This window comes from Morone saxatilis, unplaced genomic scaffold, assembly GCF_004916995.1.
Source record: "Morone saxatilis isolate NCDOM2014 unplaced genomic scaffold, NCSU_SB_2.0 Contig5, whole genome shotgun sequence".
NCBI classification, from domain to species: domain Eukaryota; kingdom Metazoa; phylum Chordata; class Actinopteri; family Moronidae; genus Morone; species Morone saxatilis.
The window spans coordinates 7,775,150-7,796,020 of NW_023340095.1; the positions used below are offsets into that span (position 1 = coordinate 7,775,150).

At 38.5% G+C, this 20,871-nt stretch overlaps 1 protein-coding gene across 1 annotated transcript in view; it reads left to right on the top strand.

The window, feature by feature from the left end:
* lrp1bb (low density lipoprotein receptor-related protein 1Bb) overlaps window positions 1-20,871 on the top strand; it is a 239,920-nt gene that overhangs the window by 114,893 nt on the left and 104,156 nt on the right. The window contains exons 8-20 of the mRNA XM_035675905.1: window positions 1,569-1,791; window positions 3,279-3,471; window positions 3,615-3,758; window positions 5,001-5,237; window positions 5,816-5,996; window positions 10,044-10,263; window positions 11,143-11,332; window positions 12,584-12,706; window positions 13,035-13,178; window positions 14,477-14,602; window positions 15,637-15,750; window positions 19,654-19,734; window positions 19,878-20,048. Of these exons, the coding sequence (XP_035531798.1) occupies window positions 1,569-1,791; window positions 3,279-3,471; window positions 3,615-3,758; window positions 5,001-5,237; window positions 5,816-5,996; window positions 10,044-10,263; window positions 11,143-11,332; window positions 12,584-12,706; window positions 13,035-13,178; window positions 14,477-14,602; window positions 15,637-15,750; window positions 19,654-19,734; window positions 19,878-20,048 (2,147 nt within the window). The remainder of the gene's footprint in view (window positions 1-1,568; window positions 1,792-3,278; window positions 3,472-3,614; window positions 3,759-5,000; window positions 5,238-5,815; window positions 5,997-10,043; window positions 10,264-11,142; window positions 11,333-12,583; window positions 12,707-13,034; window positions 13,179-14,476; window positions 14,603-15,636; window positions 15,751-19,653; window positions 19,735-19,877; window positions 20,049-20,871) is intronic.

The window sequence follows — 20,871 nt, forward strand, 5'->3', positions numbered from 1 at the left end:
TTCAGGGGTGGCCCAGGCCACCCCCCAGAATCGCCATTGGACAGTGACACATTAGCCGCTGACACTGAAATTGAATGGGTTTAAGCAACATACCGACTGAAAGAACAAACTTCCTTTCAGACGAAAACTAACGTCATCAGTAAAAATGTGAAAGATGGTAATACCATGTAAATACTCTACACACAGGGGCTTAATCTTAAATAATAATGTGTGCTGGGTGTCCGAGAAACCTCTTTTTCACATCTAGCACAGCAGGTGCATAGCTACAATTGCGAGAGAAGTCGTCAGCAGTTTAATGCTGCCGTTTTATTCTCTCATTTCCTCTTGAGATACGAAAGGTTTTGAACCTTTGTTACTAGATGATTGAAACTGACTGTGGAAGGCACTTTGCGGACATAGCATGTGATCATCATTTGAGTCTAACAGCCTAGTGATGTAGAAATTTGTTTTTATTTCTTTTATTAGATCATATTCTGTGATTTTTTATTTAAAAAATGTATGTCCATTAGACTGAGGTTGACCAAATGTTTCAAGAAACTTGCATGGTTGCATTACTGTATGACTCCCTTAATGTAAATGACATACTAACATAATGTATGTTACATTTGAATAAAATAGACCATTTTCTAATGCCTGGCTTCCTTAGTTACTGTTGCTACGCTAGTCAATCTCTCTCGTTTCACATATATGCAATTAACAATTATAAGGGAAGCTGATTTACCACTCAAAATTCTTACGTTTCAAAACAATGGGTGCTTGATTTTAGACAAGGGTAGACAATATGCCTCTAATTTCCATTCAGTAAATGTCAATTTTGGCATATTAATAAGCTAGCTAGCTAAAATCAACTCAAGTTTATATTATAGCTCCATAGCTGCTTAAATATGCTGTCCCCGGTCTGTTTGGACGCTTACCTTAGATACTTGGACAAGCATAAGAAACATTATATTTATGCTTTATTGTTCATATTATTGTTTGCAGCAGTATGTTGCAGTTTATACATTACATTACAAAACAGGCTTTGCAGAACACTTACTCATTAAATACACAGCAGAACTGCTAATGCACCAACACTCAAGTTCATAGTAACACGCAAGAGCAGCTTGCACACAGTTAATGTGGTATTTGTTAATGGGACTTTGGTTCAACATAACCAGTAACATAACCATACAATATATAGTTAGCTAATGGTATGCTAACTCTTGGCTTCAGTGGTAACACTAGGTTTCTACTAAATGTAGTATGCTTATAAGCCAGAATGCTAACGATAAAGACATGTTTAATTAATTCCTCACACTCATGCTCTTGTGTTTTTGGCTTTGTAGAGGCTGAAATAATGCACCTTACATCCACACTGCACAACATGCACATGTTGACAAATCAAAAGTTTGACAGGCCTTGTTACGGTTGCAGAGATATGATTGGACAATCACTCTTCGGGTACAAAATGTGTACTGTAAAAAAAAAGGTATTCGAAGGTCTTCTGGAGACAAGAATGAGACACTCCCGACAAAGTAGACAACATCCTTTATATCATTTAATCATTTAAACACTCCCATTCTCTGCAGAATGCTCTTCTTCACTGACTACGGGAACGTGGCCAAGGTGGAGCGCTGCAACATGGACGGCACCAACAGGACCAGGCTGGTGGATTATAAAATTGAGCAACCCACTGCTGTGGCATTGGACTTGGTCAAGAAGCTGGTGTACTGGGCAGACGCCTACCTGGATTACATAGATGTGGTGGATTACCATGGCAGGAACAGGCACACCATTATCCATGGGAGCCAAGTGAGTGTCACATTTCACTGTAAGCGCTGCTTTTTGTCTTCCATTGGCTCCACATCATAAGCAGCCATTGTGGACAAACGTCAGTGGGAATCTGAACACACAATTGGCTTCTCTTATCAGTAGTTTCTCCCTCTTCATTTGAGAGACTCCAAATTGTTACATGAGAGGGGGTTTCTTGGTTAATTTTCTCATTTAGGGCATTGTGCTTTATCACTGCAAGACAGGTGGTATATTCACTGCTTGTTGTTATAATTCACTCTTCATTTTCATATAAAAGGTCTTTTGAATGGGGAATAGATGGTTTATTAAATTGAAGGAATTGAGGCACATGTGGGGCTGTCTTCCAAATGAGCATATCAATAGTCTCTTTCCTGTAGTACACTTTTGAGGCCTTTCATCACAGATTATGACTATTCATTAAAATACCCTTTCAAGCAACTTGGACTAGATATTCACTCTTAATGAGGAAAAAAAACGTACATTTCAAGCACCTTATTGTGTATGCAGGTGTTCTTTGCATAATACTTCCTCCTCCATTAGTCTGTGGCCCGGTTAGACAGAGGAGCTTCACTTCATTGCATCTACATGACAAATGCCATGCTGCCCCAAATGTTTCTCAATTTCCCCACTTTAAAAATAATATTCTCAAAAAATCTTCTACTTACAAAATATCCTCCATGTATATTTACTATTATGGTCAGGATAAAAGAAGATTCTGATTGGGAGACTGTGGAATAATATTATGTATCACAAGATGGCCTTCACTTTTCTACGATGGCTACACACTGCTTTAGCACAATATAATAATAATATAATATAATAATAAAGCAATAATTTAATAATTTCAGCTTAAATAAACTTCCACAACCCTACTTTTCTATTTTCCCTCTTATAAGGTAGATCCTGTCTGGTTGATTCTGTCATCATATTCAATCCAGCAAGTACAAAATAGCATGCATTACATATGCTCTTGGTAAAAATGCAAGTACAGTATATGCACACCCTTTTAATTAGTATGTGTGGGACTGCTTTGAAAGTTCCCAAATAAAAGTATAGTGCAGAGGCCAAATTCCATAGAGAGAGATGGTTGAGTGGTTTGTTTGTTATTTTTTTATTTATTCTGATGCATGTTTCTTGGTACCCCTGGTGTTAAAGTGTGACCCAGCAAGCTCAGGTGTACTTGCTGTGAACACAGCTCATCCAGCCATGTCGCTTTCTGTGGGTGTCAGCCTGCTAAATGTAGCATGGAAGCTGTGTTGTCAGGTCCATTGGTCTCCTTGTGGAGCCCAGATGTTGACCCTGTGTGGGGTGCCAAATGTACAGGCAGCCCAACCACCCTCTCAACCCCCCCTCGATTAAAAACAAAACTCCTCTCATTAATTTATTGTTGTTATTGTTTTCTTTGTGTCCCTCTTGTAATTTTACTTGTTTTTGGCTTTAGGGATGATGTAAAAAAACAAAACACCATGGATCTGCTTGTTTTTCAGGTGTCGTACATTTATGCATTGGCTGTGTTTGAGGACTACCTCTATGCTACCCACTCTGACCCTTCCAAAGGGAGTTCCTCTGTGGAGCTGCTGCAAATCCACAGGTTCAACATCACAGCGGAGAGCAGGACAGTAGCCAGCTTGGGGAATATTAGAAGACTGCGTGTTTACCACAAACTCACTCAGCCAAAAGGTAAAGGACATTTTCTACATAGGCTAACATGTAAGTATGTGTCAGAATCTCCACCATCTCGTGCTGGAATCTGTGTTAGTACAGAAAGAGAATGCTTCATTGGCTCATAATGATTTCTCTGTCCTTTCCGATTTTGTCCACAGTCAGGACTCACGCATGTGCAATAGTTTCATATGGAAAGCCGGGTGGATGTTCCCATATCTGCCTTCTGAGTGGCAGCTACAAATCCAGAACCTGCCGCTGTCGTACCGGCTACAGCCTGGGCTCTGATGGACAGTCCTGTAAAAGTCAGTACATATTTTGCCTTGGCTGTAAACATGTGTATCATTGCATACTTTAGTACATATCCTTAGAAATAGTTTTCTCCATAAATATCCTGTTTTAAAGGATTGTCATTGGCGGTGCTTCCTGTTCTTAATAAAGCAGAATGACTTATTCCAACAGGACGTTTTGTATTAGTGCTGTTTTTAATATTGTCATGCGTCTGTAAAGGTCATGTGTCATTGTACCAGACAGGCCTCAGCCGTATAGTGACAGTGATAAAAATGAGCGCTGCTGGACACAGACCTATTTGAAAGTGATGTTCCGCTATCGATCTGTCGCAAGCCTGATTGATTATTGTCATAATGAGGTTTTAAGTTTGTCTGCATTTGTTGGCTGGTCTGATCAATTGCTGGACATTGTGTAGTTGACAATAAAAGCAGAAGATCAAATTGATAACACAATCTGAGAGCCCACGACTTTTCGATCGGGGTAACGAAGCATTGGAAGGCTTGGCATGACATATTTGATTTATTCCCCTTTCATAGATGTTCTGATGACACAAGCTATCTCTCTCTTGCTCGCTTTTTCCCTCTCCCTAAACATAATGAGATTCGGTGCTAAATGGTAGTGCTTCTTCATATAGCAGTCACTGTGGGGTTTGATATCTGGGTCTCTTGCAACGCTTAATTGTCTCCTGGGTAGTTGGTCTCTCCCTCACAAAATGATAAATTGAAGTGAGGCATGTGTGGTCCTCACCCCCAGCATCCCAGTCTCTTGGGTAGGGGCTGAGAGCGTGGAGAGGTCTGCTTCCCTCACTGGAAGCCCTCCTTCATTTCTCCGCTTGCATCTCGAGAGGATCCCAAAGGGTTCGAGAACATACAGCTCCCTGAGCGGCTGGCGGGCCGCCGAGGAGTTGCCTCAGCTTTCTAGGCCTCCTGTTTGCCTTTCTACCAAGACACCATGTTATTTTAGATCAGAAGCAGTGTTCACAGCCAAGGTAAGTATTGCCATTGTCTGTTTGCTCAAGCATTTTCCTTCTACTGCTGTCAAGGCAGCTTTGCAGCAGGAGTGTGATTGAAGGGGGAGAGTATAGTCATTGGCACTGATTACTGGCTCCATTAAGGTGAATGGATGGCCCTGGCTCTGGCTCACATATAAGAACAATGTGACCGGTAAGAGGGTTTAATGCTGGGATCAGCATTGATGAATTAGACCAATTAATTGACAATAATAGTAAAAAAGGTCCGTTCTGTCTCACCTTCTAGAGCCCAAAAACGATCTCTTCTTGTTCTACGGTAAGGGGCGTCCTGGGGTCATCCGAGGCCTAGATATGAATATCAAGTCCAGCGATGAGCACATGGAGCCAATCGAGGACCTGGTTAACCCTCGAGCCATCGACTACTATGCAGAATTGGGACACATCTACTTTGCTGACACAACCAGTTTCCTTATTGGGCGACAAAAAATAGATGGAAACGGCAGAGAGACGATACTCAAAGACGGTGAGTCTAAGTGCTTTTTTATTCTAAATGCAGCATTTCCCTATAATAAATTAAGCTTACTATATGTTGTATATTTTATGTTAAGGTTATTTTATGTAAGGTTAAAGCCATTTCACATACACTCTTAATATACTTCAAAAGGTTTTTAAACCGGTTTTATTAGTTACTCAACTATTTATTGGTATACAAACAACATTTTGCCAATATTAAAGCACCATACATTTGAAATAATTCACTGTCACTGAGTGACAACACAATTTCTTACTAAAAAATGCTTTATTATTGTACAAAACAGTGATGGAAAGTACTGCATAATTGGACACTGATTTTATGACTATCAATTCCTAGATGAATGCATTAGTAATAATTTTCTCTTAGTGCCTCCATGGGCACAACATTATCAGAATGTCAATCTTCATAATGCTCTTATTTTATATACATTAAATACAGATATTCCTGTTGATGTAAAAGTATCTTTACATAGACCATATAAAAGGTAAAAATAGATAATGTATTTATAATATTGTATTGGTATTTTGGGGATTCTGTTGAATTCTATGCTGTTGATTCTGTTGCAGAACTTGACAACGTTGAAGGAATTTCAGTGGACTGGATTGGGAATAACTTGTATTGGACCAACGATGGCTACAGGAAGACAATCAGCGTCGCCAGACTGGAAAGAGCCTCCCAGACCCGGAAGACTCTTTTGGAAGGGAATATGTCACACCCTCGGGCCATTGTGGTCGATCCTCTTAACAGGTCAGGAAAATAAATAAAATACATTGTGAATTTTTTGCATGAAAGAAACTCTACAAATCTCATAGCCAGTGGCTGGTAGGTCTTCTAAGCAAAGAATGCTCATAACAGATGCAAAAAAATAACTTATGAGTAGGGGGAGAAGTACGGGTATGTAAAATGAACTAGTTATGGGCGTGCTGTGGGTGAATAATATTTAAAGAAAAATAATGCCCTGTCTTTTTATTATAATATTTATCAGTGTAATTTCAGTCAATCCTGACAGTCAGTGGGAAAAAACAATTATCTTGTCACTTGCATCTTCAAAAATATTTAGTTTTTTTCAAAGTAAAAATGTAAAAACTCACCAGTTTGTTGTATAGAAGGTTGATTACTATCAGATCCTACATCTAGTTACATCCCAGTTAAATCAAAATTACTAATTAATTTATGTGAGCCCACAGTACCCATGTCCCGTAGATTTTGCCTACATGCATACTGCTTATGCCACTAGCCAGCTCTAAGCTGATGTGATTCTGAGTAGTGGTTATTGTGTAAATTTGTTTTTGTTCTGGTAATAAAGTAGCTGGTGTGGTGCCTGTACGGGTTTGCTAAACTGGACCTGTGTAAGACTACAGCTACATGTGTCTGTGTTTGACTGCTTTTCTAAATACATCGCAATAGACAGGTTTGATATAATTGACAACTAGAAGTTAAGTTAGGAAGATTTTACAGGCCAAACTTTTATCCAGCAAATAAAATATATGCTATGGCAGTTTGTTTTGGCATATTTTTTGCCTTAGGTATCAATGTAGGGATTTAATCAGTTTTTTACAGCCAGATTTGAAGCACAACCTATTTTGTCTAGAAACCATTAAGTAGAAGAAAGTTATTTGAAGGGGGAATACTTCTGTGGTGTGCCAAGGGATAGTTCATGGTATCCAGATATCTGAAAGCATCTGACAGCTGCCAAAAGTGGCATACTAAAATTTGCCTTTGGCCTTGCTGTTGTAAATACATAAACTACATGGCTCTAGTAAGACCACTGTGCCTTTTTGGAGACATAAATATCACTTTGCTTCAAATGCTAATCCCAAAGATCATCTGTTTTAGCAAACATCTGCTTTGACTGATGATTACATCATGTGCCGTTCAAAAGAAAACATGCAAATGTGGGGGGCATAGTCTGCCACCTTCAAGTAAACCAGCGTGGTTAAACTGAGAGAACATCTGTTGTTTTAATGAGTACAGGGCTGTGGGTTTTTTGAGCAATAAAATGGTAGCACATCTTGTTGCCTGAACCTAAACCACAGATACCTGGTGTCTCTGTAGTCCTCATAAGATTTCAATTTCATTACTGTATACATTTATATATGAACCTCGCCAGCAGAGATGGTATTTAGAGGAGATGCTAGGAAATTTCCAAATTTATTGAGTGTCTTAAGGTTCTTAAGGATTAACACTTTTAGGCTTAAATCATATTAACACACCAAATCCATAGCAGTCAGAGATTAGTTCAGCCTCTAGAGACTTGTTCTCAATATTTTGCCATAAACAGCTGTTTCACTGCTATAGGTACATACAGCAAACCAAAACCCAAAACTTATTCATGCTTATTCATTTATAATTTTTATCATTATTATTTATTTCCTTCCTCTTCTCTCTAACATATATCAATACCTTACTGTACTGGTCCTAAATAGCAATTAAGCCTACTATTCGACTATCTTTCTTGTGTTGTGTCTTGTTCTCTATCCTGACAGTCACACTGATTCAAACACTAAAATAAGAGCCACATACATGCCACATTGTATGTCAAAGTAAACTGAAATACATTGCATCGACAAAAACATTAAATCTATGCTTATGCCTCGTGTAGGGACAGAAGAAATTTAAACATCTGCAGTGAGAGTGTAGCATTAACGTTTTGAGATTAATGTGGAAATTGCATGCTGGTCTTTTTTCAGAATTTCAGCCCTGACAGATTAAACATAGCAGCAGTGTTGGGTGTGTGGAATATCATGTCACTTTTTTGTAAAATGATTAATAACTTTTACTCCAACCCTCCCATTGATAGCACAGATGATTAGAAAAGCTAGTTTTGGGTATCTGAGAGAACAGTCAGCCTGAACCCGACAGTCCTTTGATCTCTATCTGCTCTGCTGGAAGGGTCTCTTCAGGTAAAGTGGATGATACACCTCTCCAACTGATTTCTTGACTACATTCTTGCTACCTTATTTTCTGCTCTGTTTGCCACCACTAGTCTGTGTTGACATGATAAGGACTAGTAGTGTCAACTTAACAGCGTCATATCTTTCTATCTTTGCTGCATTAGGGATCTCATATACGTATTCACATAAAAAATTCACACACAAATAAATTAGGCTTGAGTAGTGCTTTACTCACCTTCGGTCAGCTTTGGATGCATGGATGAATGTGTGTTTATATAGCTGTTGTCACAGCTGATTTATTTGTTCTTTTTTGTCTTCTTTTCACCATTCCCATTTTACAATTTTACATTTATTTATAAAATACAAGTATACCCTCTATTAAGATATAATAGCATTAGATCAAAATAGGGCTGCAACTAATGATGTGTTTTACTATCTTTTAATCTACCGACTATATTTCTCAATTGTGAAAATAGCCAATCTTAAGTACCCAAGTGCAAGGTGATGTCTGTAATGTCTTATTTCTTCTAACTAACATTCCGAAACCCAAATATATTAAGATTACTATCTCATCAGATTAACATAACATAATAATAAGAAAATATTTAGATGTTGGCCTCTGTCGTGGAGGACCCGCTACCTCTGTAGAAGAAGTGGCTCATTCCAAGGTAACAAAAAGACAGCAATTCTAATTATCAAGTTATTATACACTAGACCTTTAAACAATTAATTGATTATCAAACTACATGAAACTAAAGAAAATTATGGAACATGAATAATGTTCAGTTGTCACATTGTTTCTTTACACAATAGAATGAAGGATGCTTTTGCATTTAACTTAGTATGACAATGCAACTGCATTTTGTCCATCAGTCAATCTGACATGCTTTCTGTGTAGTTTGTGTGCATGTAGGTGTGTGTGTGCGTGTGTCTGCATGTGAGTGTGAAGGATTTATGAATAATTCATGAGGTCTTAAAGATGACTTCAAGACAGAGGGAGTCTTCATTCACCTCCATATCCCATTCTGTTTCATCTTCCCTTAGCCAACCCTCTATCATTGATGAGAAACAGGGGGCCACATGGCTCAGTCAGCAACACTCAAACAGAGCAAATCCCCTGGGCATGGTTACTAGAGAACAGATCACGTCAAATCGTTGACCCAATCACGTTTCAAATACCACAGGCCCACTGAGAGTTGCAGTCGCGTCATAAGATACTGTGAAAACTTTTGGTGGGGAATTTGAGACTTCTAACTTTGCCTTGATGTGCAGTCAAGCAGCACTTTAACTTGATAAGCCTGAATAATTTCTTAGGCTACGATGCACTCTCTTTTGATTGCCAGGGATGTTTGATTATTTGGTTTTACATATGGGAAATCTGGATTCCAGTTTATTTCCATTTCAGTCGGGAATACTCTTGTCATGATGTTAAAACCAGTCTTCTGAACTAATGGTTATGCAGTTGTATTTGTCAGTACAGGTTGTGTTCTCTATAATGTTCACTGTGTGAATCAAAGCAGCATGTAAAAGATTCAGTGGGGAGCACAGCTTTCCCATGGGTGTACAGAACAGATCCCACGAGACACATTTCACTGTGATATGGAAGAAATCATTTTGAGAGAAGCCTGGAGTATTGATTGATAAGAAATCAAAGCAGGAGGAGGCTGATGAAGGCAGCAACAGGCACAACCATCTAACATCAGTGTCACAAAGTGAGAGTGCGGTTGGATGAGCAGCAGACAGCTGAAATGAACTGCCATAGTTTGAATATAAAATGTGATCACGTAGTTTGTATCTGGTGATGATTTATTGATCTGCATGACTTACAGATCCTGAACTAAAACCTTAATATGCCTGTGTATTGATGCAATAATTATGTGTATCTGTCTATGTATGATAGCTGGATGTACTGGACAGACTGGGAAGAGGATGAAGTCAATGACAGCATAGGGCGGATAGAGAAAGCCTGGATGGATGGATCCAACCGCCGCATTTTTGTCACCTCCAACATGCTGTGGCCCAATGGTCTAACACTGGACCACAGCACCAGTACCATGTATTGGTGTGATGCCTACTATGATCACATTGAGAGGATTCATCTCAATGGGACTGGAAGAATGGTGAGTTTCAGTGTGCAGAGGGCACGCAGAGTGGGTAAATGATGTAGAAACGTATTTGCAGGGATCATTTTAGCTGTTATTCTGGTCTTGAGGGTTTGTCTGCTTGAGAGATTTTAATAGATGGCTAGAAGGAGGAATTTAACACCCCCAATTCAATAAAGAATACTGAATAAACATGTTAATTTAATTCTGTTAATTTTATTATGTCAGTTCCCGCACCCTAAAAAATGTCTACCAAACACAGAAAACAGCCAAATCATTTATTTAATTTTCTTTTGTCGCAATTTTTTTTTCTGTTTTGTATTACACAAATACATTGTTAATCAAAACATGATCAACTCAACTCAACTCAATTGTGTTTCCACCACAGAATCTTGCTATACATTTATTTCATATTGTTGCCATGTTTATTTGCTATTAAATCACTGTTTGACTTTTCAGTTTCAGATCAATATTACACAATGATTTCAGCGTCCAAAACTGATTTCCATATTTTAGCAATGACACCATGTTAATTTGCAAATGATTGAAAACTGCTCCTCTTCCCACAACAACTGCCAACAAGACAGCCCTTCATCCCCAACTGCTCCTGTCGACTGTAGTTGTACTGGCATATTAAGCTAATGAATTATTTGCAAATGCTATTTAATCAATGCCAAGATTCTAGCAAACATTATTATAAGCAGACAGCTCCTTCTGAATAAATTTGTGCAAAGAAATTGAATCACATTCATCATATACTGTGATCAAATCATTTCTAAGCCGATATTCAAACACCTAGAACCCTGTTTGAGATGATTGATTTTTTTGTTGCTAGTTGTGTCTTTCCGTAGCTCTCCTAATCTTTTGATTACACTGCATGTTTGCTTCATGTTGCAGGTGGTGTACAATGGGAAAGAACTGAACCATCCGTTCGGAATCTCTCATTACCGTAATTTCATCTTTTGGACCGAGTACATGAATGCTTCGGTCTTCCAGCTGGACTTGTCCACCGGTGATGTCACTCTGCTGCGGAGCGAGAGACCACCACTATTTGGCTTGCGTGTATATGATGCACAGAGTCAGCAAGGTTGGCTGCTTCTTCTTCATGTGCTCCCCATCCAGTGCCACTGTACCATAGCTTCCCCTAACAGACAAAGTGGCTGTTGCTCACCGAAAATAGAACTTCTCAGTGTTGTGTGTCCAGGCATTTGAATCCCCTAAACACATTTCTCTAATGGAGGGCACTTAATATGATATATACACCAGAGATTTCGCCCGTATGCCTATTGGTGTCAAATTTAATGGTGTAAACCAGTGCATTGATCAACACTGACAGTGACTTTAAAATCACTTGGGGCTCCACTCTGTGAAGTTAAATAAAGTGACCAAGGTTTGGAGGGGTTTGTTCAATTCTGTAACAAATGATGATAGATTCATGCTGTTAGAAAGCTGAAAAGAATAGATAGGAGAGGAGTCGGATATGGGTGTGGAGACGAGAAGTGCATTGGCCCTCACAGCAGGCGTTTTGTTTTTGTTATCCCATAATAGGCATGTAAAAACAGCACTCAGACACTCACAGCACAATCAGAGGAGGATGATGCCTGATGCTACTGCTCTAAATGTAGAGAATATATACTTGTACACAGTCCACTGATGTGGTTTCCTTTAATCTCAAGACAATGATTTTCATACAACAACTTTAAAGACATGGGTTTTGAAAGTGCTATGCCAAGTATATGGTGCATATGAATGGTTGGCTACTGCACGCACAGCCTAGTTCACACCATACAGAGAATTTTTGCTGGACATTTCTCCATTGTTCATGTCACTGAATAGATTAATTGGCTGTCCAGTCCTTTCAGTATTACTGATTGGCTCTTACAAAACCAAAAGCTTTATCTCATTGGTTCAGGCACTGCCTTTGGGCTCTGTGTTAAATGAAAGTGACAAAAGTGTCTTATGCTTTAACTTTATATGTGACAGAATTTTTTTTCCTTTGGAGAATGTCGGCTTTGTCCGGAAAGACAAATTATTCCTCCAAGAAGGATAAAAATGTCAAATGTCTCTCACCCACACTGTTCCCAATAATTCACTTGACATATGATTGTAGATCACATGGTATACACCTGACATGTCTCTCTAAGACAGGAGATGAGTTTTGTATCAATGAGATGATTTATTTTTTGCAGGGTTTAAAGTGACCCCTGAAACATTTCTGTTACCTTTACAAAGGGAAATAGAAAAAAACAACAACAAAAAACCCATAGTGTTTAAGGAGGGCATTAGGAAATGTATCTTTAAATGAGCAAGACACCTTATTTGGGATCTGTTTCTCCAGGTGACAACGCATGCAGTGTGAATTATGGGGGCTGCGGTACCCTCTGCCTTGCCATCCCAGGAGGCAGAGTGTGTGCCTGCGCTGACAACCAGGTTCTGGAGAAGAACAATGTCACTTGTACAGGTAGGAGGACATAATGAATCAGACAGAGCGAGAGGCCTAAGATCAGCCTCTCCCAGTATACTGTAATCCTGGCTTCATCCTATGGGACAAACATCAAATAATAACCTTATCTATTCACATGCAAATCTGCTAATAAACAAATAAATACAGGTGGGAAATTATCCCAGTGGGTTTCCAGAAATATAAGCCAAATCCCAGTAGTTACACGTAGGGTCATGAGACATTATTAACAGTTTTCTGTGCTATTATAGCTATGCCAATAATTTCTCCTGAACACATACTTCACAGGAAGTCTCTGGTTGATTTTGTTTCACCACTGTTTTCCCAGAAGCCTCCAGCAGCGGTTTAGAGCCACAGCGATGTAAAAGTGATGAGTTCCAGTGCCATAATCATCGCTGCATACGTGCCTTGTGGAAGTGTGATGGAGATGATGACTGTCTGGATGGAAGTGATGAGGAGAGCCACAGCTGCTGTGAGGACCTTAAAATAAGTCTGCCCAGCTGGCCAACACACAAATACATTACAGATCAGTATAGTACAATGCTGTAATGTACATGTTAATACACTTACATGCACAACCATGCATCAAGCAAGAAAAGCACAGGCTTTTTACAGCTTATCCGCTCTTGCTGTCAACATCTATGTTTCAAAATTCCACTTTAAGGGTTAGTAGAGGTGAAAAGTGTTCCTCCTCCACACTGCTGTCTCCTCTTTTGCTCTTGTTGAAGTGGTTTTGCTTTTTAACAAATCAGGCAGATAAACACCATGTTACTTGGATGCTGTTTTTTTTTCTGTAGGCAATGCACCCTAATCCAATCATCTGCCAGAATAATCAGAATTGAAAATCAATTATATGCTTGCCTAAGATATATTATACTTTAACAATATACTAACTTGGTTTATTTTGGTGGTTATGGAGTCTTCTTGAGAATGTATCGGACCAAAATTTGACTTGAAAAGAGATGAATGTGGAGGTCACCAGTTTAAATGCAATGTTTTGTTCTGAATAAATAAAACAAAATAATAAAAAAGAAGTACCTTGGTTGGTAGTTCCAGTGAAGTATGTAAGTTATTTTGTGAAAGTGGTTGTTGTCATTTCTGGAATCTCTAGGTTTGTTTATTATTTCTAACGGACATTATTATCTGGCACAGACCAAAATGCAATGCCTTGGGACGCAGTTAGATAGACCCTTACCCAGTAACAGCAATGAAACGTTCTGTTTGTATGAAATGGTGGCTAGACACATGTGCAAGAACAAATGAAACATGAGCTCGGCAGATTCGTCTTTCTCCCAAGTAATGAAAGCAGCTATATATATATGTATATATATATATCAAAAATCAAGGTACTAAAACCACATAACAAATACACTTAAGACCACTGTAAAAATGTTGTGGAGACTCCATTACTCTATTAAAGGACAAACCACCAAGGAGAAACATGAGATTCTGCTCTTGAACATCTTTCCCTTGTATGGCTTGCTCGTCTATCAGTGCAAGATTAGTTGAGCTGTGAATATACTCTATATGGACACTTTTTTACCCCATACGACTGAGAAAGATCAGAAAGGCTGGAGAATTAAGAAAGCACAGCAGTTCAGTTACCTTGGCTGTGGCTGTAGAAACTGAATATGTGATGTTTTATACTTGGTGAAATCATTTGTAAAATATTCTTCTTATTTTTTTCATTAAATTAACTTTTTCATTTTTTCATGTGAAAGCTGCAAGGTTATTGACTCACATTTTTGTTGCTGTTTAACCTCTTCACAGATAATCACACCTGTCCCATTGATCAGTTCAAATGCAGCAACAATCGCTGTATTCCCAAACGATGGCTTTGCGATGGAACGAATGACTGTGGTAACAATGAGGATGAGGCCAACACTACATGCTCAGGTATGTACTATAACTCATGTCTGTCTTCCATTCTGTGTAGCATTGGCTGTAGTTTAAACATTTACAATAATTACATCACCTGCATATAAAAGAACATTTTCGGTAATATCAGCATTTTGGCAAAATCTTTATCATTGGTTCTCTATGCAAACTGATCAACTCAATCTGTTTACACCTATATTTGCCTCAGGACAGACATTAGGGAGTCTTTGAAAAAATGCTGAAGTGTAATTTTGTGAAATAGCCATCATCAAAACAACATGATTTTCAGGATTTTCAGGTTTCAGGATTAACTGTTGTTCAGTTGGTTAATGCACTTTTGTGATTGATTAAGTTGTATATCTCTAGCAAGCTTATGCACACTATGTGAATTCAAGATCAAACCACTCTCTCATCTATACATGACATAAAAACATTTTCTCTAGCACATTTTGAGAAAATTATCTCACGTTGGATGCTCTTTATTCATCAAAGTCTTGGACAGAGGTGTCTGGTGTTGTCAAGGCAGCCATCACCATTATAGCTTGCAGCTCTTGAACAGTTTCAGTACAGTGCAATCAATCTCATTGTGTGAGAGCACTCTCCAGTATCAAAGAGCTGTAGCACCTATGAGAGGCAACTGTATGTCAGGAACACTTACAGTATATCACATTGCCTCCCATTTCCTCAATGGTGCCTCTCAGGAGCTTTTTATCCTTAGAGGATCAATCAATGAGTATTAGTCAGAGGCTGATGAATGTTCTCGCATCATCAAAATGACATGCATATACCACATCAGCAAGACATCACTTGTGTGCTGTCCATGTGTGTTCACCAAGGCCGTGTAAGATGTAACCGTCAGCCCATCAAGCAACAGCACAGTTCCCATGGACTTCAGTCCTTGACTAGACTATGTGATTGAGTGATAAAAAGTTTGCACTGGGCGGACATTGACATCCTGGTGATGTAGTGATCATTAGAGTTGTTTTGCATATCCTGCATTGACTTATGCACGTGTGATTGAATTAAGTGGCTTCTCTCTTTTTTTTTTTCAGCCCAGCCCTGTCAGGCCGACCAGTTCTCCTGCCAGAACGGACGATGTATACCTCAAGCCTGGAGCTGCGACCGAGAGGATGATTGCGGGGATATGTCTGATGAAATATTATGCAGTGAGTCACTAATGGCTATTTATCACGTCATTCAAGAATCACTGCTATTGGTGTTACTTTGTTTGGCCAAGGTGTAAAATAGGTCAGCTTGGTGAATGAATTTAATAAGGGCATTTATGGGCAATCTCTAGTTGTTCAGTCCTCACAGTTAATAATGTTATTCCCAATCTTGGTATATTTTTTGCTACAATGACGGTTGATAGAGTTGTCAATTTAAACTATGACTCAATGGTTATGTCAACAAATGGTGAAATTTCAAATCTCACTTCCCATTCTGCACTGGGAACTCTCAAAATCTGACTTTATAATTCATGCAGTAGACTTTGCCAGAAACGTGTCAACATTTTTGCAGTTCCCACCAATAGAGGTAATTTCAGATTTCACCTCTAAGGGATAGACAGAGAATATGTGCTGAGCAGTACTCACAATGGATATTTTTAAGTAATATGATAAGAGCATTATGATAAAATGTTTCTTCTTCCAATTATTTCCTTAAAAGCAGACGACTGAAAAAGACATTGCAAACTAAGCTGGAAAAAATGTACCTGTGTAAATGTTGCAGTTGTCCACCTATAACATATCATATGTCTTTTTACATGAAGAATAGGGAAATCATTTTCTTTTCAGCCAGATAGTGGCATGGCTTTTAGGTTGGCAATGTCTGTCGGTTGCTCAGCTTGCTGTTGGACAATTACTTTAGATTGCCATGGGATTTGGTACATACATGTCCACCTCAGGATGATTTATCATAATTTTTTTAATTTCCTCGAGTTCCACCTTTGGGTCAAAGTTTTTATTTGTCCAATACTTTTGTTTAAAAGTAAACATTTTGCGGATTTTATTACATTCCCATCAGCTTCAGCTTACTATGTGTTTAGAGCTAATTAGCACATTTATCTGTGCCAATACGCTAAACTAAGATGGCGAACAACATTTTCACAAGCTAAACATCTTCATTTTACCATTTCACTGGTAGAATACTGACATTAGCATTTAGCTCAAAGCAATTCTGTCCCATTGTATAGTTTCATAGAGCTTGTGATCAACTTTGTTGGTTGATGCACCACTATCCACTGAATGTTCTTCGAAAAGAATGCTACTTGCAGTTATCGTTTTTTGTGACTTCTTGAATATTTTGCTAGTCTCTTTCGCATGCATTACTTTATTCAATTGAGAGAGTTTAGGAGTTGAATTATTGATGCTGTGTTCTTTGGACCAAGAACTAGACTGATGCCATCAGCTTAGCAGGGTTGTGCCGAGTATACTGGATACTTTTGTACAGTAGCTCACTGTTTTTAAGTCATGTCTCAGTGGTATTATACAAACTGTCAGCTTCAGTTAGTAAAAGTTGCAGTCCGTGTTCTGGATTAATCATGGAAAACATAAATGAAAAAATACAAGGCACGCCATGATGGCCTGAGCTTTTTGGAGTTCTTTGAAGATGTATTTAACCTTTTTTATTTAAGGGAAAAGAGCATTTTAGTCTGTAAAATGTGTTTTCAGCAGCGAGGTTGAACTGGATGAATTACCGGCATACATTTAAAAGATGGGGGTAAAGGTTTTAAGATTCCTCTTTAATCACTATTTGTATTAAATCAGCCTTTTACAGTGATTGATGTTTGCCAAACGCTGCACTGTGCTGTATCGCCTTAGCCTCCCTTTGTGTGTCCTAAGCTGCTTCAATACGCAGTCACAAACAGCTAGGGTGTAAGCAGTAATTAAAGTTCATGCTCGGCTTCATTCAATCATAATCAAGCTGTGCAGCAAAACATATTCTCTCCCATACTGTTGTCTGAGCTTCCTCAGGCATTACTTCTCTGTAGGCACTCTACTGTGTAGCTCTGGCAGTTCACTTAGCTTCAGTGGAGCTACTGTGGGTTTTGGAACACCTGAAGCTCAGTGGTGGCCGCCTTAGAGATTGATGCTAATTTGGATTTTGTTTGTCAGTAGTTTAGTAGTTGTCACACAGTGTCTCATATTGGGCTCTCTGTTCACTTGAAGCCGTCATTATTTATGGATGCCAATGTTCCATTTTTTGCCAGGCGCACTGTTTACTTGAAACCCTCATTATTTATGGATGTTTGTGCTTCATTTTTAATGAATGTTAAATTCCAACCAGTCATGCGCTGTCAGTGAGACCTAACACATTTGTGGGAAATATAGAAGACACTTGTCTGATAAAGATACAATATGTCTCCTTGACAGCGCCTAAGGTATTCCAGGCAGCAGCAGCAGATGCCAACAAATCAATTCAAATGTAGACTTGCATTTCATACTGAAGTCAATAAAGCTTCAGGCATCCAGGAAGGATATTTGAAAAGTACTGTATATACAGTATCTCAAAATTGGAAACAAGAATAGTATCCGATGAGAATATAGATGTTGATGCTGACAATGTCATTAGTCCACAAAAAGCAGTAGAATCTGTATTCCTTTACTTACTAGAGCTCTGGTAAAGAATTGATGCTATAATGTAGATTTTAGTTCACAAGGTCTCTTTGACTGCATTGATGGATGTTGGATCAGCTATTGACTATATAGGTGATAATTTATTTGCTTTCAAAAGCTTGCATTGTCAAGTTAAGTTTATAAAAAATGTAATTAAGTTACACCTCAGCAGACAGGGAATTGTATCTTTATAGGGAGAGTGAGAAACTTTGGGAGGCATCCACTTTCAGAGATTGAAGGGGGTGCAACAGACAAACATTTACAGAAATTAAAAAAGTGTCTGTCACTGCAAGGTGACTGTAATTTGTTGAACCAAGTCATTCATTTAATTACAATATTCATATTAACCCCAAGACAAGCATCAATGCATTATTTCTCTTTCCTTCTCTACCATAAACAGCCAACATGGACTCCGCTTATAGTCTTTTCATAGCCGAGTTATCTGCATATTATAGTCATCTCCATATAGACCGTGTGGACTTTTGTGGTTTTTATCTTTATATATTTTCATGATTTGAGGCATTGATCAAGAGAGAACACATGAAAACAGACAAAAGTTTTGAATAAAACATGGCCATGCAAGGCCCCTTTTAGTACAAAGAACCAATCAAAAGTGGAATTTCATATTATTCTCAATTTTATTTTCCTCTTTCATCCAGGGTCACACATAACAGCAACGCTGAGAAGTATTTCTCAAGATATAGCTACACTTCAGGTCCGAGTTCATAACTTAAGTTTACAGTGATGCAATCACTACATATAACTGTATGCATATGTTTAACCATCTTAGTGGCTCGATAGCAATGTCGGTCAGTGAACCATGGTGGTCCAGACTAAAATATAAGGGGAATCGGATTGCCATGAAATTCTCAGACCCAGAGGATGAATCTTAATGACTTTGATGAACCCCTGGCTTTTTTTTCTCTGTGTCCACCTTGAGGATGCATTTTTGTTTCTTAATAAAATATCTTGAAATATATTGAATGCATTGCTCTGAAATGTGGTACAGATATCCATGGTGCCAAGAGGATGAATCCCGTGACTTTTCAGTGCCACCAGTTTTTACTTATTCTGTGAAATATCTCAGCATCTACTTGGCACAACATTTGACATGCAGACATTTGTAGTTCCCAGGTTCTAGCACTGGTGAAAAGAGCCTTTTCATCTCTTTTCATCCCCTGCTCAAAAAGCATAGATTTAAAAGATTCTACTCTATTCATCAGAATTAGCTGCACAATTCACAATTTCTCTTTTAATGACACAACCTTGATACAATCTCAAGAATCAATCATTTTAATAATAATAAAGTTATGTGTGTAAAGTTTTATAACNNNNCTTTTAGGAAATAGCCTTGTGACACTTTCCACTAAAAATAAAAATCTATTTTCTGATAATTCACTGTTTAGTGTGGACTGAGATTATATTTGATGTGTACCTCTAAATAAACCTTTTCAGCCTTCCCCACCTGTGAGCCACTCACCCAGTTCAGCTGTTCCAATGGGCGATGTGTCAGTGTGCAGTGGCACTGTGATTCAGGTGAGAACAAGAACCATTTGAGTACTGACTACAGTGATACTCGTTATAAAAATATTTTAAGTAAGTTTGCTGTAAGTTTGCTCATAAAAAAACCTTGTGTTTGCAAGGTCACACCTTTTATGAGTGTTTGTACATGTGTATAGATGATGACTGCGGAGATGGCAGTGATGAAATTGGCTGCATCCGGTCCTGCTCCAACACCCAGTTCCAGTGCACTAGTGGCCGCTGTATCCCGGACCACTGGGCTTGTGATGGTGACAACGACTGTGGTGACTACAGTGATGAGAACACAACCTGCAGAGGTGGATCAGCACGTAAGAATGTCACATCCTCTTTAGCTAAGATAGCCCTTGTCATTATTCATGTTTTACATCAAAATATTAGTAGTATATTTATAATTAACCTATTATAAGTCATCACTGCAATTCACTCTTTTTTTATTTATTGTAAAATCTCCAGCAGAGTTGTCTGGTTGCAACTTTATGAGTGTGTAGCTGTCCATCTATTTTAGAGTGCTAATGATTTTATTTGCAATTCAAATCAATGTTTAAATTTAGGCGTTGTAATTACATGTTTAACAATTAGTCAGCTTGAGTCCAATAACTTTGTTTTCACACACACACGTGTGACTAATCTTATCTAGTCTCCGTTCGGGAGAATTTTACCATCAGGAGTTGAATCATTTAATCTAATTACCACAAAAACCTCATGCAAGCTCCTGGAAACTCACAGCCCACTTGCTTGTCACTAGAATGTGTAGACTATTCATCAAACTGTTTCCTGATGGGAACTGCAGGCTTCTCCACTCCCCCATGTCTGCTTCTGCTTCTACCCCAGGGGACTGAATCTCTCTTAGCTTTGCCTCGGCTGTTGAAGAAATGTTTTTTGAGTTGACTTATAAGATTTAAGCAAATGGTGAATCAGATTCAGACCATACTGAAGGCACAATAGCATGACATAAATTAATGCATACTGCTGTTTATTATGTTCTGCTGAAAATGATATAATGTATAAAAACTGTTTGGTATTATTGTAGTTCTTTGGGTGTTATCTTGTTTAGAACTTATTTATATGATTGCCATTTAGTTTTTGCATTCATTATTATCAGAAGATATGTCCGAAGACCTGCAATGCAAC